Below are 25490 nucleotides of genomic sequence, written 5' to 3'. Positions count from 1 at the left end.
TAGACATATTCATAATGGAAGAGGTGTTTGTTCAGACAGTTAGGTCTGAAGCCATTTAGGATTTAAAATAGAGCTAACTCTTTCTTTGTTACCCTTCTGCTGGTAGGCAAAATCATACTTCTTTAGATAGACTTTTGATGTAGATTGGTTTAGCTGCTAAGGTGAGTTAAAGTTACATACTCTTTATTGGTGGATTTAAAATTCAATTAGGTTTGATTTGCATGTTTGATTATAATTCTGTTACTTTTATTAGCTTCTCTGAGCAGCATTTTTGGTGGAAATTTGGAGTATAAAGCCATTACATAAATTTTGCAGTGGCTGTTGCATTACAAAAGCAGTATTAGGAACTTAAGAGTGGCTATTTCACGGCCATCTGCTATAATGCTGCTCTAATGGAGGACAGGGCTCTTCTGTGTCATTGGGAGAATATCTGCTGGTGTTTGTTTGGCATGAAAAAGATACAGAGAGGCAAACTTTTCTTGTTGAGGAGCATTTTTCCCAAAGGTGCTTTTATTTATTTATTTATTTATTTAATTTTCTATCCCGCCTTTATTATTTTTATAAATAACTCAAGGTGGCGAACACACCAAATACTCCTTCCTCCTCCTATTTGCCCCACGACAACCACCCTGTGAGGCGAGTTGGGCTGAGAGAGTGACTGGCCAAAGTCACCCAGCCGGCTTTCATGCCTAAGGCGGAACTAGAACTCTCAGCCTCCTGGTTTCTAGCCCATTACCTTAACAACTAGACCAAACTGGCTCTTAATTTTAATATTTTACTTTTAATTTTAAGCTTAATTAATTTTAATTTTAATTAAGCTTAGATGCCAGGAAATGATTGGAAATTCTTAGTGAAAATATTGGGCTAATGTTCTTTTTTAGGCCAAAGTGACGCCTGACAATGACAAGAACAAGACATTTGCTGTTCAATACCTGCCCAAAGTTACAGGTCTTCACAAGGTAAGAGAGTCTGAAGACTTTGTATGTGGGGAGTGGGAGGAGAACTAGAACTGAACTGAAAAATGCTTTTGTAAATGTAGGATTGTAATACCTTCAGACTAGAGTGGCTACGGCAATAGTTGTCATCCTTCACAACAGCTCCCTCTTCTAGAATATATTTTTGCTGCCCCAGCATCCTGATTGTTTGGCCTACCAATTTTTATGAAGCATCTCTTGAAGGCAAAAACAAAAACAAAAACTTTATCTTGTACTTTTGAGGTTTCTTGAAATTTGGCCCAAATAAATGATGAAGGGTTTGGATTTGTTTAGATTCACTTCACCCACTATTATTTAACCTATTAAATGTCTTTTCAGTCATGACTAATTGGAGATTTTTTTTCCCCTCAAGCAAAACTGACTTTTTGCAGTAGTTTTCTATAAAATTTGAAGTGTAAATTTTCCATTGTGTTAAACAAATCAAAGAAGTTTCAGATTGCTAGTCTCTGTCTGAAATGAAGAAAATACCTTTAGGGACTTTTGGTGATAGAAAGTGACTCTTAGGCAAAAACTGTTAGTCTTGATATAGGTTTTACTTAGGGATTTGCAGCGCTTCAGATCCATACCCCAAAATCTGCTTGCTTTGGTGGAGGCATGGGTGCACACTGCATCTGTTAATTCATCCTTGAAGAAGTTGTGTCTTTGCCTAGGACTGCACTGCAGCCATGTGATCCCAAGAAAATACACATTTGAGTTAAGGAGGCTCCAGCAGCATCCCTATGCCCACTCCAAAGCACCATGTTGATGCCTCCTTAACTCCTTATTTTCTCCCCAGTGGTGATCTTTCTACTGACAATAATCACCATCCAGAGCAGTCTTTCTCAGCCTTGGCAACTTTAAGATGGTGGACTTCTTAAAGCTGGCTGGGGAATTCTGGGGGTTGAAGTCCACACATTTTAAAGTTTCCAAGGCTGAGAAACACTGCTCCAGAGGCACAGTTTTCATTATCTTTCTAAAAGACAGGAGAATGGGCATCAGCCAAACCTCAAGGGGGAGGCTCTTCTAAGAGAAGGGGCCTCAACAGAGAACCACTGTCTCCATCCTCCTCCCCACCAGCCTCTTGAATAGAGGGGACCTTAAGGATGTCTTCTCAAGATAAGCAATCTGGATGTGCTGGTTTTACTGGAAAGAGATGGTCTTGGAGATACTCATATGCTGTATGACCATAGCAACTTTCACCGGCTTGGAGATGTGCTGTCTCATTTTGCATCAGTTGCAGTTGCAAGTAATCTACAAACACAGCCCTGTGTAAATGCATTGCAGTAGTCTCTTACATCTAATTTGAGTACTGTTACTTTATTATTTTAGGTTACAGTTCTGTTTGCTGGCCAGCATATTGCAAAGAGTCCATTTGAAGTAGATGTTGATAAAGCCCAGGGAGATGCCAGTAAAGTAACAGCCAAAGGTCCAGGCTTGGAAATAACAGGAAATATAGCTAATAAACCTACTTACTTTGACATTTACACAGCAGGTAAGATGGGCTAAACAAAATTGTAGGTTTTTTTTACTGTATATAATGCAACAATGTAGTAAGCTGAGGTTGCTTGGTCTCTGAACCCTTTGCATTGCACATCTGAAGATGATAGAACCAAGATTTTTGTGGAAATTAAAATTTTATCTAACAATTAGATAAAGTTAATAAGGCTATTCACTATTTATTTAATACAATCACATTGAAGACTACAGTTTGGGGACATTTGAGGGGGACCTGGAGAAGATAGCCAGGGCTTTAGAGGTCATGGATTCTGCATTCCACTTTAGATTATACCTTTGGTTTCAGAAATCTTTTACCAGAAAATCACAGGTAAAAAATGGCAAATTGGCATACTTTTTAGATTCATTTCCTCTTCCACATGGACCTAGTATACATTGGTGCTATGCCATTTTCCTTTTTTTTATATACATATTACAGGATTTTTGAAGATTTTTGCATAGATAAAAAGTAAACATGAAAATATATAAAGAGAAGTTAGAAAAAAGAAAAAGTGCAAAAACCAATATAGTTAGAAAAAGAAAAAGATAAGCGACTTCTTTGCAGCTACGAACAAAGATCCCTTCTGTCCCATGTTCAGCTTTTTTCAATCAGCAAATCAAAAATCACCATTTCATTCAAAGCAAAAAGTCCATAAAACATTTCCAGTCTTTTTAAAAAGTACTTATTGTCTTATCCCTGAGCAGGCAGGTCAGTTTTGCCATTTCTGCTAATTCTGCCATTGTTACAATCCATTATTCCATTGTGGGTAGCCATTTTCCTTTTGAATTGCATCAGTCATTGTTGACTTGGCTAATGTTGCTCCACAGACTGCTTGATGACGAAGTAGCTAGGTGTGGGGTTTTGTTGTTGATGAACTTTGCACAGAAACTTAATTTGTAGTTACCTTTGCTAAAGATACCAAAACTGTCCCAATGAGGGTGCATGTCTCATTAAGCTGTGTTGCAGAAGAAACATTGCTTAAACTCTTTTTGGCCTAAATGGTTTTAGGAATACCGGGTTGAAAAAAGCTAGGATTTTAACTTTTTTTTTTTTCTGAAAATCCTAGCTTTTTTGTCTCAGATATTAGGTTGTATTTTTCAACTCTGCCAGCATTTTTCAACTCTGCCAGTTTGATTCTTATTTTAAGATTTCGCACCTTCAGCCAAATACACTGTGCTGAAAATTTGCAATAAAATCAGATACCCCTGATGGCAAAATTGTATCATATTAAGATCCTGTTAATCCTGTATAACTTTTCGCCTCCTTACTAATATCCAATTTTGTTATACTATGCATTTCCCTTGTCTCTGCTACATACTGGCCTCTAGCCATTCTGAAAAGGTTAATTATAGAAGCTAAATTCTGAGCTTATCTTTTCTGTCTTCTAGGTGCTGGTGTTGGTGATATAGACGCAGAGGTCGAAGATCCTCAAGGAACAAACATTGCTGAAGTTACGGTAGAAGACAAAGGGAATCAAGTTTATCGCTGTGTTTATAAGCCTCTTCAAGCTGGTCCTCACACCGTAAAAGTAGTATTTGCTGGAGAGCATGTTCCCAAAAGTCCTTGGGGTATTCTTGTTGGTGAAGGTATGTGTTAGAAATGGATATATTATAATTTACATATTACCCTTCATATAAATACAGATTTTTTTTTAAAAAAAGTTACAAATGCAAACTCAGATGCTTTTTAACTATATTAGTGTTCTGGCCTGGTAAAGAGTGATTAAATTCTTCCTTGAAAACCCTTTTAAAGACTACATTCTGAATTTTTACACCACTAACTAAATTTAATTGGTCTGCCATTCTAAATGGTCATATTTTTCTTTTTGGCACTTCTGCAGTAGAGTACCTTCTTGCTATATTTCTTAAACCAACTATATTTTCTTTATTTTTGTATCATAACTCTTTTTCTCCCCTTCTGAACTGATACTGGCTTTCTATTCCATCCTTGCCTACTCCTGTGCTTTCAGACCTCTGCTTACTTCTCCTGAGCCACTCTCAATTTGTGGGATGTTGGACTTCACTGCTATTGACTTCATAGTTGGGCAAGTTATGTCGGTAAGATGTGTTCAGGGTGACCCTGTATGCATTGCTTTTTTTTTCTCCCTGGAGACCTGTTCTGCAAATTTGCAATTTAAAGGAATTGTTCCTTAATAAAACGTTGCAAGAAATTTCTCAGACTTAGGGAGTATCTGCAAGCAGTCTTGCAAGATGTTAGACTGCCTTACCACAAGTAGCCAACTTGGTTGCAGGAGACATGAAAGTAGAAGATTGTTAATTGGACTTGAACATTAGTTTGCTGTTCATATCTTCATTTTGCTAGAGTGAGCAAACAGGCAACGAACAGCATATAGAAAAAATGTTTAGGGAAAGTGAAGTGCTATGCGTGCATGGACAGAGCAGTTGCTGTGGAGTAAACTATTATACCTTCAAAGAAACAGTGGCTGATTGCAGAAAGATATGTACTGAATTGAGCTATTGCAGGCTGCCTGGGGTATGTTTAGAAGAGCTGCAATATCATGGTTAGACAAATGCTGATAAGTAGGTTCATAACTTAAGCCAGGGAGGAGCAATATAAGTGCCTGCCAGATTCTTTGGCTCCTGATTTTTAATTGCTTGTTTTAAATAAAAATATAAGAACAAATAAATAGGAAGCTGGCATGTCCTGCAAGCAATGAGTCAGCTTTTAGCTGTGGCTTTTTGAAGCATTCTTTCAATAAATAATAATGGTTGGTAGCTGCAACCAAGTGCTATGTTTAGAAATGTGCACACCTACCAAGGAAAAAGTAACCCGGAGTACGAGAGAACATCTTGGGATCAAGGAGAATTTACAGGGAATAATCACCTCTATTTACCTTCTGGTATATGGGAGCTTTGTGACTGGCCATGCATCCATCACAATCATTTACCAGACAAGCCTTCCCCATGGAACTGCTTTGTTAGAAGTCTGTCATATGCCCTCAACATTTTAAATGTGCCCACTTTCCCAAATGCCCCTGGCTTGGTCTCCCGCCTGGAGTTTCTGTCTGTTGATGAACTGTTCCAGTATATTAGTGATATCTGAAGAGCACTTTGCATGTTTCTTTCCTCCTTCATTATGTTTCCCGTTTCAAACACATCTCTATGGCGGGCTTGTCTGGATTAGTTGGCTAATTTGACTTACTTGATTCACATTCTGATAACTCATGTATCTACAGTGATTGCCTGTTCTTCTGCATGGCATAATAGGGATAATATCAAAATCAGCACAGCAAGCCATCTCAAAATTCAAGGTGCAGTGTTTGTATGGAACTCTTACTATCTTGTGCTTTCCTCCTCTTCCTCCTCCTCTTCCAAAACCACTTGAAACTGATTCTGAAAAACTGTTTAAGCTAGAAAGCTTCATGTCTTCCAAGTTTGGAGCTTTGGAAATGAGAATATTTGATTACCTTTTACTGTTGTCAAATCCAAAGCTGTTCTGGAGCAACCATGGACAAAAGGCTTATTAGTATGCAGTTTATTTGTGTGTGTACAAAGTAACGACTTTAACCAAGAACAGCCTTGCTTCTTAAGACTACAAAATGGCATTCAGGTTTTGCATTTCATGTAAAATCTTATCCATCTTAAAGGAAGCTGAGAGAAGCTGTTCCAGCCTGGCTTGGTTAAACTAAATATCTTTAGGAATCAAAGACTGCATTCATGTCTGTCTGCAATTTGCTTGTAGCCTGCAATCCAAATGCCTGCCGTGCCAGTGGTAGGGGCCTCCAACCCAAAGGAGTTAGGATCAGAGAAACCGCATACTTCAAGGTTGATACTAAAGCTGCAGGGAGCGGAGATATCCATGTGGCAATAAAAGGACCAAGTAAGTGTTGAGCTTTTTTTTTTTTTGTATTGCTTGGACATTGATATGAGTCTTTTGCAAACAACTCCAATCAGGCACTGATTTCCACTATCTGCATGTTGACTTTGCTTCTCAAGAGAACTCTAGAGGTGAAATAGAGCCCTGCTTTTTACAGAGGTATCTATTTAATACATGGATAGAAGCATGAAAACACGAATTTCACTTAAAATAATATATTGTTTACTTCTTCATATAGAATTAATTTGAACTGCATAACCCCTGTGTAAGCTTTGTAATCTTTGATATGGAATCACATATTTAATGAGGCTCTTGGCCAAAATGTATGTGCAGGAAAATCCTTATTTGATGACAAGACTAAACTTCTATGAAAACGTAGCTTGAAAAAACCGAAACCACACTAACCCTGATACAGTATGCAAAACAGGAACAGACTTTCAGCTGAAGTTCAATTCTCCAACTGATAGGAGAGAATCTACATTCTCTCTCAAACTTGAGATTCCCTGTATATAGACCAAATCACATTACATGAATCAACTTTTGGTGGGGTCACTCAACTTTTTTGAAAGATACATTTTATGGAAAAGTTGATAACCTGCAAGGTTTATTCTAGATAGGAACATTAACAGGAGAGATTTGGTTTACAGACCTGACTTGCTATACATAGCCAGCCTTTTTAGCTGTGTGAAAGATGTAGTCTTGAAGTAGTTTTCACATGCTATTATCTATCTAATCTATCTAATTTTTATCACTGCCCATCTCCCCCCACAAGGAGGGACTCTGGGCGGTTAATGCAACTGGTGTGATCATATCAGGTTTTCAAAGCAGTCATTCTTTTCCTTGTCTATAAATTGATGACAAAAATAAGTGAAACATAGAAACTCACAACATTACACTTTATATATTCCTGGAAAGTTGGAATGGAAAACCACAAACAAACCAGGATCTTTAAATTGAAACACAATGACTTTTTTCCCCTTCAGCTTAACAAAAGTACATCAGTGTGCAAATCACAAAGAACTGGAAGATCATCTATGTAGCAGTCAACTCTTCAGTTCTGGGAACATAGCCTGGCTTGAAAGGGATGCAAAATTTCTGGCCTCCAAATCAAACAAATGGCATTCCCTCTGAATTTCATACAAATTAGTATGGATTTTGGGGAGCCTTTGACAAAATGAGTTGTAATGTTTACACGATGCTGCTTGAGCATTGGCTATAAAATGTTGCCAACTGTGCAGTATTAAAGACAATAGGTTTGTGTCAACAAACTTTAGAATATTTAGACTCTCTCAAGGAAACTAAATCAAGTAGGCATTCCCCAAATATTTGTGGTCATGAGGTCTGACAAAGCTTAAGCTTTCCTTGTTTTCACATATGACACGCATAATGTTGCAGACTAAGGAATAACATAGGGAAATGAATTAAGTATGGTAATGTAACACTTTCACTCATCACATTCGTCTGGAAATGTTGATGCTGTCTTTATTACATGACTAGAGGTAGTTTTTCCCCTTTGCAACAATTTCTGGATGAGAAGAAAAAATGACTTCATTCTTGCAATTGATCTTGAAACATACAATCACCTAAAACTAGAGAAAATAGGCTGGAGTTATTAAAGGCTAATGGTAGATTAATGGTATTTCTTCAGAAGGCTTGGAGGAACTTGTAAAACAGAAGGAATTCATGGATGGAGTATATGCATTTGAATACTACCCAGTAACTCCAGGGAAATACATTGTCACAATTTCTTGGGGAGGTCACAACATCCCTAAAAGGTGAGCTGCAACATTTCATATGTTTTAACTGAAATTGATTTCACAATAAATTATTTTGAAATTGTATTCGTTGGAAGTATATTGAGGGGTGACAGTTTTAGTTTTTAGTTCCAAGCTTTACTGCAGGACAAAGGTATATCCCGTTTTTCTGGTTTACCTAAGTCTAACTTAGGTAGCAGTTACTAAGAAACAATAAAAAAGAGAAGACTTGGATCAGGAAGACATTTAGCACATCAAGTCCCCAATTTAATTTCTCGAATCCTTTTCTCAAAAATACTGATAGCTGTCTACGTGGTTTTCTTTTACATTTTATCTTAACTCCCCTGTGAGGTCCCTTAGGTATGGAATTTGAGAGTGGCCTTAAGTTGTAAGTAAGCTTTTTGCTTACCTTTTGGTTGTACCTGATCTCCTTAGTTTCAGTCTGACTCTATCTCAAATAGCAGAAGTTTATTAAATATATTTGTTCCCATGGTTGTTGCCTCTTTATTTTTCCTAATTCTGCTTTCTGGTATTCTTTTCCTAGCCCATTTGAAGTGCAAGTAGGTCCTGAAGCAGGTCCTCAGAAAGTAAGAGCTTGGGGGCCAGGCCTTCATGAAGGTGTTGTCGGTAAATCAGCAGACTTTGTTGTAGAATCCATTGGTCCGGAAGTTGGATCCCTAGGTAATAACTTGGCTCACTGCATTGCTTTCTTCTAAAACAGATGTTGCATGATACATGATGTCTAATTATTTCAATGGCAAGAATTTCCTGCTGTTGAACTAATGGATTGAATCCTATATTCTAATATTTAAAAGGAACTAGCTTTGCGTAGTACTTTTGATGACAATTATAAGTCTACATCCTATTCTCATCTGAGAGAGATTAGCAGTAAATAATGACCAATCCTTTTTTTTCTTCAGGGTTATCAATCTAATAACATTATTAGCCTTGCCTTTAAACAGGCTCTAATATTATAATAGGTAGGAAAGAACATCCTAACAAAAATGATAGGAAATTTTAATGCTTAGCGCTGTGGATTACAGGTATGGAATTACAGTGCAGTGCATGGATTAAATGGATTCACATATCACTCTAAACTATGGTTTGTTGACTCAGCCAAAGTGGCTGGGATCACACAAAATCCTAAATCATAAATGATGGTTTACAGATTACAATATTCTGTTCAGACATCACCCCTAAACTAAACAAACTATATTATCACTAGTCAGTTAACCCAGCTATTAAGTGCATGTAGACATTGGCTGAAACAAAACTTTGAGAGATTGCTGTTGTAGATGGGAAAATAGGCTTTGAACAGATAATCAAGCTCACATATTTTGTTAGACTGGGTTTATATGTTTTTCTAAAATATAACATTTTCTTGTCTATGATTAATGGATTGTGTGCTCTTAGCCAATCGTTTATTCAACAGACCCTTGCTAATGATATTGTAGCTTAGTACCCAGCCTTAAAAATCCTACCTAAATATGAGTGCATCTAACAACTGCTAAAATCCTTTCTTCAGGCTTTGCCATTGAAGGCCCATCTCAAGCAAAAATTGAATGTGATGATCAGAATGATGGCTCATGTGATGTGAAATATTGGCCCAAAGAGCCTGGTGAATATGCTGTTCATGTTATGTGTGATGATGAAGACATCAAAGATAGCCCTTACATGGCATTCATCCAGCCAGCATCTCAAGACTTCAACTCTGACAAGGCAAGGATACAAGGAGATAATGATGATGATGATGATGCTTTTTTATATATATAACTCAAGGCAGAGAACATACCTAATAATCCTGCCTCCTGTGAGGTGGGTTGGGCTGAGAGTGACTGGCAAAGTCATCCACACAGCTTTCATGCCCAAGGGGGGCCCAGAACTCACAGTCTCCTGGTTCTTTTGACAGCTTAAGATTTGGAAATTGTTAGGTTTTGGTCAGTTTTGGGGGTTGGAGATATTGCATAAGATTAGGCCTGAGGCATGAGCAGTTTACTAACCACTGTATTGTTAAATTCGGGATTGGGTCTTGACTCTAAATAAGGTCAATCTTTGTTACAGGCTAAATGAAGGGACATCACGTAATATTTCTCTCTTTGTTTCTGCCTCATCCAGGCCAGTATATCAATAACAGATACAAGTCTGTCCCAGGTTAGCTTCAGAAATGTAATCCTTGAGAAACTTCTTTGGTGGAAGATTCTACAAATAGATACAGTACTTAGGCTTGATTTGCATTGTAAAGTGCTCCCTTGAACATTTAACAAAAGCATATTTCTTTTTAATACCTATGCTGATCAGACAAGCTGTTTGACTGGATGTGAAGAGCAAACCTGGGACAATGCAGTTTAAGTAGTACAACAGTATGTAAAGGTATCTTGGCCTATTCTCGACTTTCATCCTGCTAATCTTTTCTAGGTAAAAGCTTATGGCCCAGGACTTGAAAGAACTGGCTGCATTGTGAACAATCCTGCAGACTTTGTAGTTGATACAAAGGAAGCTGGGAATGCTCCTCTGAAGATATATGCACAAGTAAGGCCAGATATCCAAGCAGCATTCTCTCCTAATCCCTATAGTTTTACCAATAGATTATTCAGGCATCTGGAATTGTGTGCACAAATGCTTGGCAACATTCATAAGTTTCTTCTTAAATGTAGTTGGCCTATACCATTTAAAGAGTACATCATAAGAGTTCTGTCCTGTCCCGACATCTGGTAAGATTTGATTTGGAACATATCCTTATTACAATGATGTGAGTTTTCTGTCACCTCACTAAGAAGCGATATGCACCTCAGCCAAGGTGATATAAGCCACTTGCTTTGCTAGTAACTAGAATTCATTGATTAAAAGTAGGGCGATTGATGGCTCTTAAGTGATGGTAATGAAGAGGAAGCATGTAACTCACCATACTGAAGAGGGGGGAGATAAGAAAACTCTACCGCCATCTGCTTTTTCAGTGCGTAAGGGGCAGTGTGCATTTGGCATGCAGTCTACATCCTATTTCTAAACAAGTGGAAAGAAAATAATAGACTGGAATAAAGTTTGATATGCTACAGTGTTCTGCCTTTCAAGTCAGAAATACTTTCAGGACAGGTAATAACAATTTAACATGAAGTAGTAGTCACAATGAAAATGGAAGCCATCAGGATCCTTCCCACAGGCTATGGAGATTGGCTCTCTGTGGGCAGGGGGGCTGGAGGGTCTGCCCATCTGGAACTGGAACAGGTACCTGGTACAAACTGATCCCAGGGCCTCACTCTCCTGGGGTCATTTCCATAGGGCAGTTGGTAAGTGACCCTGGTTGGGGAGGAGATAATCCAGCTGAAGCAGAATGAGCACAAATGTATGATCAAATTCTCTGAAAGGAAGCCTTAAGTTCACTGGTTATGTTAAACTATGTACCTGCCTACCTTTGTATGACTGTGTATGAAAAACTAATGTTAAAACTAAAAAACAGTTCATATTTAGAAGCTTTAAGAGAACTCAAGCTTGCTCCTCTCTTTTTTAGGATGCTGATGGAAATCCTATTGATATCCAAATGAAGAGCAAGCCTGATGGCATCTATGCCTGCTCTTACATTCCAACAAAACCAATCAAACATACCATTGCTGTTACTTGGGGAGGAGCAAATGTCCCTAATAGTCCTTGCAGAGTAAGTACTAAAATGCTTGAATATCTGTAGCTGCTTGTTTTCCAGTTGCAGTGTGCTTCCTAATACCTTTTGCAGTCCCTTGCTTAGACTAACTGATATTTATTTGAAAGCAAAAGCTGAATCCTATTATTTTTTAAAATCATTTTTATTAATCTTTTTTTTAATGAACACGTGAAAAGAAAAGAAGAAAAATAATTGACGCAAAGATAATAGTGTCAGTAAGAGGACAAAGAAGTTAGAGAATTTGTACAGTTAGTGCTCAGTATATTGTTGATGAAAAATTAACCATAAAAAACAAAATACATTAAATTATTTTTAACAATAAGGAAAAGGATTTTAGAGATCTTTTTGAATCTCTGAGCTGAGTGCCAAAGTCTCCACTATTTTGTCATTTAAAGATACCATTAAAGAGAATGAAGAAAAAGTACTAAAATATCATAAATACTTAATTTCTAACTTCCCCTTTGTTGTACTCCAACTGATATGCAATATTTATAAACATTTGACATTTTCATATATTTCTGAATGAATCTTATTCTTGGGAGTTGGAAATGAGGTTAGGAGTTTAGGACTGGGGAAATTAGATGGATTAGAATGAAGGAATTATTTTGGGACCAGTGTTTTTTTTAATTCTTGACCATTAAACATGCGGAGTATAGAGTATGAGATAGCCAGATTTGGAGATCACACTAAATTACTAAACATGGCTAAAAAGGGACTGCAAACAATCAAAACTAGAGGAATTAAAGCAGTGAATGTTGTATAGTATATGCAAGTGCAAACTGATCAAATAATTGCCATAGGCACTAGTGGCAGTAGATGTCCTTAATACCAGTTGATAGAGAAGATCAATAGGAGTTCTGTTTGGATTCATGTGGGCTCCTCAGAGGTTTCCAGTTGGCCACTATGGAAACTAAATAATAACTAACTAGGCCACAGTCTTTCCTGTGTGGCTAAGGTGTTGGATTAGGACCAGGGAGACCCAGCTTCCACCCTCAGTCCATTCCTAGAGGATTGTTGAAAAATTGCTATGTATGCTACCTTGTGTTCCTAGAGAACAGATTCAACATACATAAAACAACATATTGAATGACAGTAGAAGAAACCTAAAGGATTGTGTGACTGATGTTGATTATCCTAAAGTGTTAATCTGTGTTTATCAAGTTCACATTTTGAAAATATATGCCACCTAGGTCCAGATTGGACAAGGCAGTCATCCTCAAAAGGTGAACGTTACTGGACCAGGGGTAGCAAGAAGTGGTCTGAAAGCTAACGAACCTACTCATTTCACTGTGGACTGTACAGAAGCAGGCGAAGGTAAAAACAGATCACTACAGCAAAATGCTGATTAGTGACACCCCCCCACAGCTCCGTAATTCTTTTTGAAAATTAAGCTGAAATGCTGTTGAAGGAGAATGCTTGACTCTCGCAATGTTGCTTCTTTTATGTGGATGTGTTTTCTCATGGAAGTCTATGATAGAACTAGTGTGTTTAAGGAAATAAATATTTAAACAGCAAGGGGTTATATAGGGGAACAATTACCAATACAATTTCTAGTGGATTGTTTCTTTCTAGGTGATGTGAGTGTGGGCATCAAGTGTGATGCTCATGTAATAAGTGAAGAAGAGCAAGATATAGACTTCGGCATCATACATAATGCTAATGATACATTTACAGTGAAATACACCCCCCCTGCAGCTGGGCGCTACACTGTCAAAGTGCTGTTTGCTGGAGAGGTATGTCATGATCAGGGAAGGCTTTTGATGCCAATCCTTATTCCCAATCTCAGTCCCTCAAATGTTTTAGGAGTATGGTTTCTAATACTGGGTATAAGACTAAAACCATTGGGAGGTCATCTGAATAGGGAAAGTAGGGTTAGTGGGGTTAGTACAATACAGTTAGTACTGTATTGTAACCATATCAGTTGTTGAAGTATCTGTATATAGTAGTAACTAATGTATTTATTTTAGTATGTTTTCCATTTATCTACTTTAGTGGCAGCATACAGAATAGCTTGCAACACTGAAAGTATATACAGATGTGTCAAGTCTTAATAAAAACATGTACTTGGGGTAGGCAAAAGCAATCTGACCAAAGTTGGCCTTAGTTTTAATATATACAGTTATTTCCCCAAACCCATTGCAGTTGTCCATTTTAAGATTAAAGTGAAATGTAGTATGATTGGACTTTAAAATATCTTTTGTTCTCTGGCTTTGGATTCAGAAAGGGATTTTGGAAAAAAAACTTTTTTTGCTTTAACTAAGCCAAGCATCTCTTTTAAACAAACAAACAAAAAAATACTTAAAACACTGCATGAAAAATTCAAAGCACCACTCCTACTCCTTACGTTTAGACAGTTGACTGCAGTGACTTTAATTTAAATGGGTACAATAGACTTGGATGGCCTTAGGATTAAATAGGAGAGGCAGCTGTCTGAGCTCCTAGAAGTAAATTCTGTAGCAGAGGCTTAGTTTGTTTTAACCTCCTGGGTATTCAGAAATGAAATGATCCAAAGCATGACATGTGAAACAGATAGTCTTAGTGCTACAAACAAACACTGTTTTCATTTTTTTTCATTTTTGGTTTGTTTTACAGGGAAAGCAATAATATGGAAATCTAGTAATTTAGAGAGAAACTATATGCAAGGGACAGTACATACTGGGATAATGTTTCTTTACTATTCAAGCCTCAGGATCTTTCTACTCTATGGTGATTTTGTTGAAAAGCTACTACATGTATTATTAAATGTTTTTTTTTATCTTAAGGAAATTCCTACAAGCCCTTTCAGAGTGAAGGTGGAACCCTCACATGATGCAAGCAGGGTGAAAGCTGAAGGGCCTGGACTAAGTAAAACAGGTAAGATTTCTGCCTGATTAGTAGGCAAACTATTTAATTAGCTATCTGCTGGTTGCATTCATAATGAAATACAATTCCTTGTCAAGGCCCATAAATGGATGCTGGAAAAGTAAATCTGGAGTATGACATGTTAAATTTGGTATTTGTAGTATTCTGTCCAAAGAGGTATTGCACTTTTTTTTCTGAACGTATCTAGACATGATGATGATGGATTCTACTCTTTTATCTATCCAGGTGTGGAAAATGGGAAGCCCACCCACTTCACTGTGTTCACAAAAGGTGCTGGAAAAGCCCCTCTGGATGTCCAATTCAGTGGACCAATGGAAGGAGATGCTGTCAAAGATTTGGACTTCATTGACAACTATGATTATTCCCACACTGTAAAATATACTCCAACACAGCAGGTAAATTCTCCTATGAAAGGATAGGAATCAGGCATATATTTCCTTAATTCAAGAAATCAGAGGCAGTGCTGTCATTGCAAATAAAATGTGTTAGCGTTCTTCAGTAAGTTACAGGTATCTCTTTTGTACACAGCAAGTTTCTGATGCATATATTTTTTATTAAACAATACTCTGAAAGCTGTTTCATATTTAATACGTCATACTGTTAACTCTGAATCTAGCTAAAATTTGTTTATAGGAATTTAAGTCATAGTTTCCAATTAGCATGTGTTTCTAACAGTGTGCAATGTTACTATTGGCTCTGAGACATCGTCAAGCAAGCAGCAAAGCAAAACTGAAGATTACTGTTCATCCTGAACTGGAATCTACACATGTTGGTGTAATTATTCTGCTTGTTAGAAGAACTGTCATTTAATTCTGTTCTGAGGGCCAGTAAGGTGATTGTTGGCAGAGACCGTTTCCAAAGTAAACTTGGGTATTTTTCGTATTAGTATGATCTCTAGTCTGTCTTGCTGACCCCAACAAGTTTTAGATGCCTGTAGTTTGGAGTAACTAGATTCCGTGATGTCATTGCTTTAGTTGGATCTTGCTTGCATAAACCTTGATGCCAACTTTATCTTAGGCGTGCTGCTGTTGTAAGTGGAAATGGATTTTGACTTCTGAACAGTGTGTCTTTGTATAAACTCTGGCAACTTGATTGTCTGCAAGTGTAGCTTATATTTGAGGAGCTGCCTTCAAAGTATGGTTGAGTCTTGTCAAATGTGTCCTTGGGAAGCAGTTAACAATTCCTGGCTTGCTTACTGTTCAGAAAGTCAAGCCTTTTTGTAAACCAATTAATCATGATACACACTAATAGATCAGCTTACTAATAATAATAATGCATAAAACAGTTGAGCTGCTCTATTAGTGTGTATCATGATTAATTGGTTTACAAAAAGGCTTGACAGTTGTTGTTGTTATTATACAGTAATTAGTATTATTTTAAATTTGTGAAAAACATAGTAGAACTACCAATCTGAATCCCAAAGCAGTTTGCATAACTTAAGGTGGTATACTTGTGCGTAAAGCTACAGGAGCCATTTTCTCCTGAAGTGCTAAGTGCAGCCTAGCTCCTTTCTATACTATACCCCCAAATCTTATTCTATATATTAGGGGCACGAGAATTATCTTCAGTTCCTAGTTTAGAGCACTTTTACTGCCACACATTTCAGAGGATTGGACTAGATGATCCTTCGGGTCCCTTCCAACTCCATAATTCTGTGATTTGGAAATGGAAATGGTGGCTGTGTAGAAGTGTCGTTAAATAAGGGCAGCAAAGAGTAGCTAGTGACAGTTTTGAATTTATGCTGCCTTGTTTAAACTCTGCATGATATATATTTCTGTATTTCTGGAAAGGCCTCTGAATGGGAAGGGGGAAAAATACCAGGTTAAAGGGTGAAATGGGCAAACAAAGGAGTCCTTGCTCTGTCAGATTTGTAAATATTGCAGTGAGAAATGCTACTGAGTAAACATTAAGCTGTGTCCAGCCTTGTGAAAATATAACTTCCATTCCCCCGGAATTAATTTCTAGAACTGTCTTATGATACACACCTTGGTTACAAGGAGTTCTCTTGTTATGCTGTTCTTGCTCTTGCCCAAGTAACTTCGTTGGAAAAAAAAAAAGTCAGCATATCTATTCTATACCAGCTTCTTCTAATTTTGTGGAATATTAATGAATGTATTAATATTCCACAAAATAGAGAAAATGGGAGGTCCTGGATGCATTAATCTTATACCCTGTGAAAATATTGTAAGCAGCTAATGGCTTCTTTCTCAGCACTTATTTGATCTGCTACACAGAAACAACAGTGCAGTTGCCCTTCTGTCTTGGGTGGTAGTCACAGATGCCACTGAAACTGCAGTACACAGAATGACCGTGAGTGAATGAGAGCCAAGACAGCAGGCGGTAACCAAATTATGTGCAGGCCAGAGGGGACAAACCTGGCCTGCTTGGATGTGCAGATATAATTACCATAAAATCTTGAATAGATTATAATCTGTCAGCTTTCAGAAATTTGAATCTCATACAAATACATGAATACAAAGATGGATTTATTACAGTACAAATGTTTACAACTCAAAGGGGCAAACAGCATCTTTTACATTTTTGAAAAAAGCAACAGCTTAATCTGCTGATAATACCATTGTATTGCTCAATATTTCTGCTTTGTTATTCTTATAGCTGTGTTTATATATACTGTGAAAAATTCTTCAATAGAAATCTGGAAGTATGCATCTACCTGCATGATTTCTGGGGAAGTTCATCTTCGCATGTTAATTTATTACAATGTTTGCTGGGTTTCTTAGTATTGATATTTGAAATGACTTTAAAAATCTATCTAACCTCTCTAGGGTAACATGAACATTCAGGTGAAATATGGTGGTGATTCTATTCCTGGAAGTCCTTTCACTGTAGGTGTTGCTGCTCCACTTGATTTGAGCAAAATTAAAATCAGTGGACTGGAAAACAGTGAGTAACTCATTCAGTGTACACTTTCTGATAGCATACAAATGAAAAACTTAACCACAGAACAAACTGTTCTAAAATGAAAAATAAGATGCTGTAGACCTTAATATGTGGAACTGTCATACAGAACATGTTCTCTAGCATTCCTTGTCATACTGAAAAGGAAATACTTTCAGTGCAAAGACCTGCTGATTGTGGAGTTAACAGCCATAGTAGTAAAACAAGCTATAAGCTTTAAGAGTCAGTTTTCCCCTACTACAGTAAAGCATCCATTGTAACAACAACAACAACAGTAAAGCATTTAAAGATGGAAAGCTTTTTTTTTTTTTTTTAAGAATCCTACCCATTGATCTTTAGGAACTCAAGTGGATACACTATTTGATCAAAGTTGTCTGTATACTGAATTTTCGGAGAGGTTACTGTTTCTGTCACAACACATTAACATAGCTAAAGTCTTGTTGACTTTAATTACATTAAGTACCTTTTAAAATAGCTCTAAATATCTGACAGCATTTATTTTCTGTGGCTCTTTAAGTACTTTATATCTGCCATCTTAGTTACTTCAGTGAAATCTTAACTTATATGCAGAACTCATCCTTAGTGTATTCAAATGCCTATGTCCTAGTAAAGTATGGTATGTCTCTATGCTACCTAATTGAGTGTTCCTTTGGAACTGGCTTGCTAAGTGAATTATTTAGATACGTTGAATATATGTATGACTAAATGTGAAATATAAATAAATAAAATAACATATGCTTTGATGTACAGCTTCTCCCTTTATGTGTATGTCTGTCTATTCCTCATACCATTGTTGGATTTTCCATACATCTGGTGGAAAGAGGCCCATTTTCAGTCTGTTTTCTTTATTTTCTAAAGGAGTCGAAGTAGGGAAAGATCAAGAATTTCTCATTGACACAAAAGGAGCTGGTGGACAGGGTAAACTTGATGTGGCCATATTATCCCCAACCCAGAAAATTTTACCATGCTTAGTAGAACCTGTTGTTGGAAGAGAGTGTAGTTGTGTAAAGTATATTCCAAAAGAAGAAGGACTTCATGCCATTGATGTGAATTATGATGGGAATCCGATCCTGGGAAGCCCTTATACTATAGAAGCTGCTTTACCACCAGATCCTTCTAAGGTAAGAATCTTTTTTATGGGTAGACAATTCAATGATGCCATTTTCAAGTGTGCCCTTTAGCTATGATGTACAGAAATATCCTGTGCTGGATAATGCAGATTTTGCAGCTAATGAAAATGGTCTGTGTGCAGAGCACAAACTTGGTCATGTTGACATAACTGATAAATTTCTTGCCAAAAGCATCCCAGTTGGTCAAAATTAGCTTGAGGTTTCTTTTGAAGTGTTTTGTAGCATAGTTTTAATAACTTAGAAACTGGTGCAACAGCTGGATCTGCTATGATTGCATATTTATCTCATCTGGGCATATTTTATTATGACCTAAGCATTCAGGCTTTATAATAACTTTCATGATTTAAAGACCTGCTAAATAAATGATGAGATTAAACTATCTGTGTACGGATTGGTTTGAAAACGAACTGAAGAGCCTATCAGAATGATAAAGAATAGCAGTATTCTGATTAGGGTAGATAGTATGGAAAAGTGTCACTGTGTTTTAAAAATAAAAACTGGCATTTGAGCTTGGTATTGCAGTGTGCTTTTAAATAGTAAGTAATATAGGATTATACTTAAATTTTCAGAACTAGATTTAAAATTCTAAAATGACTGAAATGACTTGGGTTTTTTGCTAATGTTTCTAGGTGAGAGCTTATGGGCCAGGCCTTCAGGAAGGACTTGTTGGAAAACCTGCAGAATTCACAATAGACACCAAAGGAGCTGGAACTGGTGGTCTAGGTTTGACAGTTGAAGGACCATGTGAAGCCAAAATAGAGTGCTCTGATAACGGAGATGGAACATGTTCAGTCTCCTACTTACCTACAAAACCTGGTGAATACCTGGTGAACATTCTTTTTGAGGAAGTCCATATTCCTGGCTCTCCTTTCAAAGCTGACATTGAAATGCCATTTGATGTTTCAAAAGTGATTGCCACAGGTCCTGGACTTCAACAAGGCAAAGTGGGTGAAGCTGGATTGCTTAATGTGGATTGTTCAAAAGCTGGACCTGGGAAACTGGATATGGAAGCTGTGTCTGATTCTGGTTCTAAAGCTGATGTTGAAGTTAAAGATAATAAAGATGGAACCTACACAGTTACATATGTGCCCCTTAATGCTGGGATGCACACACTCAAGATGAAATATGGTGGAGAAGTAGTGCCAAATTTTCCTACACATGTCAAAGTTGATCCTGCTGTAGACACAAGCAAGGTTCAAGTGTTTGGACCAGGAATTGAAGGGAAAGGTAGGTTTGTTTTAGTTTTCTTTTAGATTAATAGGAATGCTGCAAATAAACACTAACCAATAGGTGCTATGTGTAAAGATAAAAAGGATGTGCTTGGATGTGCTTGTGACAGCACATAATCTTTGTACATTTCACAATACAGCTTCCTTGTTTTTATGATGAGACTACTAGTGAATCATGGAGTTACAAAAGCATTTTGATGAAAGTGACTGGTAGAGTGGCTCTAACCAAAATTGTGTGGGTGAGAGATGCTAGACAGATTATGATTGCTTTATGCAGTCTGGCTCTCTTTAGCATTCTTGCTGTGCTTGAGCACTTGAACTCATTTCTGTACAAAAACATCCATAAATATATGTGGATCTGAAGCATGGTTTTGTTCAAATGACTCTGTTACAATAATTACTTCGTAGATGTCTTCCGTGAGGCAACAACAGATTTTACTGTTGATGCTAGCCCCTTGACCAAAACTGGTGGAGACCATATCAAAGCCCAAATTGCAAATCCGTCTGGAGCTTCCACAGATTGCCTCATCAAAGACAATGCTGATGGCACGTATGCAGTAGAGTTTACTCCATTTGAAAGAGGTGAGTACTGCCTGACTATTAATTCTGGAGGAAAGCAGTGGGAAATAGATTGTATTATAGAATAACATTATTTACTTTAATGACAGTGAGGCCCATCTGAAGGCCCACTGGAATTCCTATTCAGCTGCAGTGAAGGCAACAAAGTATGCTTGCTTCTCTGCCTCCATTGCATCTATACTAGCAAGACTTTTCCATCCTATGGAAATTGGAAGGAGAAAGCTATTGCATTATTTTCTGTGATTGGATCCATTTTGACTTTATTTCCAACATTGGAGCAGGTCATAGTGATGGAATCTCAGCAACTTCTGGTCCCCTTATTTTGGATTCTTTTTGGCTTGCAGATCTTGAAGGGTATGAAGAGATAAAAAGACTGTAGCTTCATGGTTAAGAGAGATGAACAGTGCCTTCTTGATGTATTGCCTTGCTGCTTAAAGATGGCAGTAATAAGATTTTGACTGAGAATCCTCCCTTATTCTGTGAGACATGTGCAATTATTAGGCCAGTCTCAAATGTTAATGATGTTAATGTAATGTTGAATTATATACCAAAGCTTTGGAATTTGACTGTTTATCAGGAATTGTGGTTGCATTGTGCGGGGGCGGTGGTGGCAAAAATAATTATATTAAGACACTGGAAAAGTGATATTATTCCAAATGTTAAGGAATGGTTGTTGCAAATGTGTGATCTGTTTTGAAAAAGGCAATATTTTCTACCAATCAAAGGATGCAGCAATATGCTGCAATAATTATGGCAGAGATTCTGTGATATCTTATAATAACATCTTGCATTGTTCGTATTATGGTAGTGAATTCATTGGTAAACCAGTGACTATTGATAAATATAAAATATAAGATAAATTTTTTTCCCCTCTTTTTTTTCTTTCTTAGTTTGTATTTTTAATTTTTTTTAAGTTTCTCTTTTTTAAGATTAAGGATTGTTTTGTTACAAAAATAGGTATTAAATGATTATTTAAAAAGTAGAAAGGTAGGTATGAATCAACGACATATTTAATTAATAAATATGTGATACATTGCCATGTTCTAGGACAGAGAGATCTCTTCACCAAGCCTGTCCATAAAGATACACCTTCTACTTACAGGTCCTCATACAGTTGAAGTGACTTATGATGATGTTCCTGTTCCAAACAGTCCATTCAAAGTTGATGTCACAGAAGGATGTCATCCTTCACGTGTTGTGGCCCAAGGAACTGGGTTACAAGAAGCCTTCACAAATAAACCCAACCCATTTACTGTTGTTACTCGGTAAGTATTATGAATATATAAGACTTTTGAGTACCAGTGGCCATGCTGTCTGGAAGTGATGGAAATTGAAGGGTGACAGGTTGAAAAAGGATGTAGTGTACTCTGAATTACCCATGCAGAATAAAGCCATACTGTTTGATCTGTCTCTGTGTAACCTGGCACATAACCATCTAAAAATACTTCAGGAAGTAGACGCATGAAATAACATTGCCAGTCTCTTCTTGGTACAAGGTGCTTAGTAGGAAGATGCCATGGACTGTATACAAATAGTACAGTTCAGAGCTCTTTTGGGCGTTGCTGTAAGCTTAATGATGAATAATGAAAGACACAATATAGTTCTTAAGAACTCCCAGCTCCACCTCTTGCGTTATCTGATGTATGCCTGCGAACTTACGTCATTACCTAAGACTGCAACATTCCCCAACCTTAATCAGAGTCTGAGTATGGGGGAAAAAGCCTTTAGTCAACTGAGATCTCTCTGTCCTAGACAGTCTTTATTATCCTTCCTAAACAACAGTTGCTATGTGAGAAAGTATAGTAGCACAGCATAACTGATAGCAATGATCCAATGCACAAGTAGCCTAACAAAGTAGTCCTTAAAGTAAAATGATGTTGGTAATTAATATAAGTATACTAATTTTATTTTTGCAGAGGAGCTGGGATTGGTGGCCTTGGAATAACTGTTGAAGGGCCTTCAGAATCTAAAATAAGCTGTAAAGATAACAAGGATGGCAGCTGTAGTGCAGAATATATCCCATATGTACCAGGAGATTATGATGTCAACATAACTTATGGGGGTGAACATGTTCCTGGTAAGACTATTCCTGCATTATAAGAATGGAAAATGAAAAGGCTATGAATTGTTCTTCTTGTCAAAAGACATTTGAAACACTGATAATGGAATTTGGGAGAATATTGAAAATATTGAAATCTATTGGGAACGAAAAGTTCCCAGTAGAACATACTATCCAGGTAGAAAATACTGATCTTCCACAATTCTAGGCAAGTGGTTAAATCACCCTTAAAGCAATGATGATATATGTTAATTGATTTTGGCCAGCTAGAGATTCTGTCAGTGAATGTAATACTTCCCCTGTTTTACCAACATCCAATTTTATAATACCCTAAAATGTAATGAGTGCTTTTTATCAAGAATCAAGACTACAGCATACATCCTAACTCTTCTGTGTCAAAAGCACATTTTTAACATCAATCGGTGTTTATAGTCTTATATTATAAATACTTAGAACCATATAGATGGAAGGGGCAGTTTAGGCTACTGAGTCCATCCCCTGGTGCAACACAGGAATCCCAATCAAATGGCTGCTAAATGGCTCTGTAGACTACTTGAACACTTTGCTTTATGGTAGTGTAGAGTAAACCTTGTAACTTAATGGGATACTCTGCTCTTCTGTTTCTCATCTGGATTGCGACTAAAGCCTAACATCAAATATAGTATCAGGATAAAACACAGGAAACTAGTATACTCAGGCTAAAGAAGTGACTAGATTAATTTATTCAAATTAATTTGAATAAATATGTAAAATATTATTTTCATCTATTCCCTCCACCCCACCCACTTCTCCTCATCTGCTACTTATCTTTTATTAGAACTGAAGTGAAAGAAGTAGTTACAACAGGTCTGAGTCTCCTGCACTGCTGTTAATAGGATACAGCAGTTTTACTCAGTTAAAAAATTTAATAGTATTTTTAACTGAGTAACACTGCTGTATCTGATCTTTGATCTGATTACAGTACAGTAAAAATACTGCTAAACCCACAAACGCCATTGGATAAAACATCCCTGAACAAGAATAATGATTTGAAGGAAAGATAAAAACTTAGAACAGTGATAAGTCTTTAATAACTGGCAGTATTGGAATCTGATGGACTTAAACTGTAAATCATTCCATAGATGTTAGTTCTTCTTTATCCTTGGTCTTCAGTCTAAACTGCTGTTGTCCATTCACTTCGTTCCTTATAACAGTGAATACTTTTAGACTCTGTATGAAGTTTGTTTACATTTTATTGTATTGTCTCCATCACACCTCTGTGCTTTTAATCTACAGCAGGATTGAGTTTTCATCTGCCAACTGCAGTAGCTTTCCTGTCCCATCTGCTCATGGTTGCCTAATAATACTTTCCTGATCTTAAGGTTTCTTCAGTCTCCTCCATTTTACCTCAGTTTCCTGTGTCTGCATTTTCCTTCAGCCTGCTTTCATTTATCCTTAGGTTTTTGTTTTTCACTCCATAATCTACACTCTTAATTTGTCCAACTTTATTTTGAACTCTCTGGTTTTTACCCTCACCCATCATCAGTCTATCCAGTGAAATTATTCCTAATGCTTGTATGTAGTTTTGAATTCCAGTCATATTGATAGTTTTCTTGATGACTGAAGTCAATGAGCAAATTTTCTAACAGTTTTTCTCCTAAACATTCTTTTTGGTCAAGGGCCATTAAGGAGATTTTGGTTGAGCTTCTCCTGCGTAATATAAAATGAATCTAAACTTCAACACAATCTTAAATGCAGGCAACTCTGAATTACCAGGATATGCATCACTTATGACTTAGAAAGCAGTATGAGTTGAGTTGAGAAGGCGGTTGCTGATTTATCTTCAGAAGTTACAATGCATTCCTTCTGCATCACATTGCTTAAGCATTTTTGTTTGTTTATTTTATTAAACAATTTATATGGCTGCCCAACACATACACAGTGACTCCGGGCAGCTTACAAAATTAAAATCCACAATATAAAAACCCGTCAACCCCCCATCCCCCACAGCGGCTACAAACAGAACCAGATCAGCCACCTGATCAGCTCCATCTCAACCCGGGATCTTTATTTATTTATTAATCAAATTTATCACCGCCCATCTCCCAAAAGGGACTCTGGGCGGCCATCTTTATGTATAGTAATGTTTATTGTTGTCTAATACTTGCTTTGTTTTATTGGTAGGTAGCCCATTTAAAGTTCCTGTAAAAGATGTCATTGACCCCAGCAAGGTGAAAGTTGCAGGACCAGGTGTGGGGACAGCTGTGCGTGCCAGAATTCCTCAGGTCTTTACTGTGGATACCAGCAAAGCTGGAGTAGCACCACTTGAAGTTACAGTGACAGGACCCAGAGGTAGGGTGTTTATAACTTATAATTAGCATTTCTTTTAAATGAGAATGTATGGGTACTGTATACAAGTGCATGACCTCCATTTCAGTACTGAAACTTATAAAGAATTTATTTGAGAAATGGTTTCCAAATGGTAAGTAAAAGTAGCACTGCATATATTTTTCTGCTTAGTGCTGATTGGCCATTTGTAGAGCTGCAGAAGGTGAGAGGCTACTATAATCAAGATAATCCTGACGCACATAATATTTGGGAACCTTAAAATAGCAAATCACCCCTCCCCCTCCAAAAAACCCCCAGACATTAATTAGGAGTACTTTAGCCTGAGCACTGATTGAAGAGTTCAGAGTACATCTGAAGAATTTCTTACAACTTCTTCCTAACTTGGTGTTTCCCAGATGGGCTGACTGGAAATTCAAGGAGTTCCCATATATCTGGAGGGTACCAGATTGGGGAAGGCTCTTGTAACAAACCAATATCGATGGGCATTTCCCAAATTGTCCATACACCCAAGAACATAGTGCTTTAAAAGTATCTAAATTATAAGGATAAAATAATATCTGCATGTTCTAAGACAGTAAGAAATATAGAATATATTTCTGCTAGTTGAACTAGAAAAGAATCTGTGCTTCCCTTCAATAATGTTTAAATCATGCAAGGGGGCTAAGAAGCTTG

At 37.2% G+C, this 25490-nt stretch overlaps 1 protein-coding gene across 4 annotated transcripts in view; it reads left to right on the top strand.

Moving 5' to 3' along the window:
- The window catches only part of FLNB (filamin B), an 82828-nt gene that overhangs the window by 35429 nt on the left and 21909 nt on the right, over positions 1-25490 (top strand). For all 4 annotated transcript variants that reach the window (XM_063291734.1, XM_063291733.1, XM_063291732.1 and 1 more), the window contains exons 6-25: positions 882-959; positions 2304-2466; positions 3858-4055; positions 6172-6309; positions 7955-8081; positions 8605-8741; positions 9586-9779; positions 10476-10589; positions 11566-11709; positions 12903-13026; positions 13285-13445; positions 14475-14565; positions 14800-14969; positions 17361-17478; positions 18352-18614; positions 19253-19850; positions 20261-20434; positions 21534-21696; positions 22348-22508; positions 24654-24821. In XM_063291734.1, the coding sequence (XP_063147804.1) occupies positions 882-959; positions 2304-2466; positions 3858-4055; positions 6172-6309; positions 7955-8081; positions 8605-8741; positions 9586-9779; positions 10476-10589; positions 11566-11709; positions 12903-13026; positions 13285-13445; positions 14475-14565; positions 14800-14969; positions 17361-17478; positions 18352-18614; positions 19253-19850; positions 20261-20434; positions 21534-21696; positions 22348-22508; positions 24654-24821 (3484 nt within the window). The remainder of the gene's footprint in view (positions 1-881; positions 960-2303; positions 2467-3857; positions 4056-6171; positions 6310-7954; positions 8082-8604; positions 8742-9585; positions 9780-10475; positions 10590-11565; positions 11710-12902; positions 13027-13284; positions 13446-14474; positions 14566-14799; positions 14970-17360; positions 17479-18351; positions 18615-19252; positions 19851-20260; positions 20435-21533; positions 21697-22347; positions 22509-24653; positions 24822-25490) is intronic.

Source organism: Candoia aspera, chromosome 2 (assembly GCF_035149785.1).
Source record: "Candoia aspera isolate rCanAsp1 chromosome 2, rCanAsp1.hap2, whole genome shotgun sequence".
Classification (NCBI taxonomy): domain Eukaryota; kingdom Metazoa; phylum Chordata; class Lepidosauria; order Squamata; family Boidae; genus Candoia; species Candoia aspera.
The sequence above is the reverse complement of the archived record's forward strand: the minus strand, read 5'-3'. Positions and strand labels throughout refer to the sequence as shown.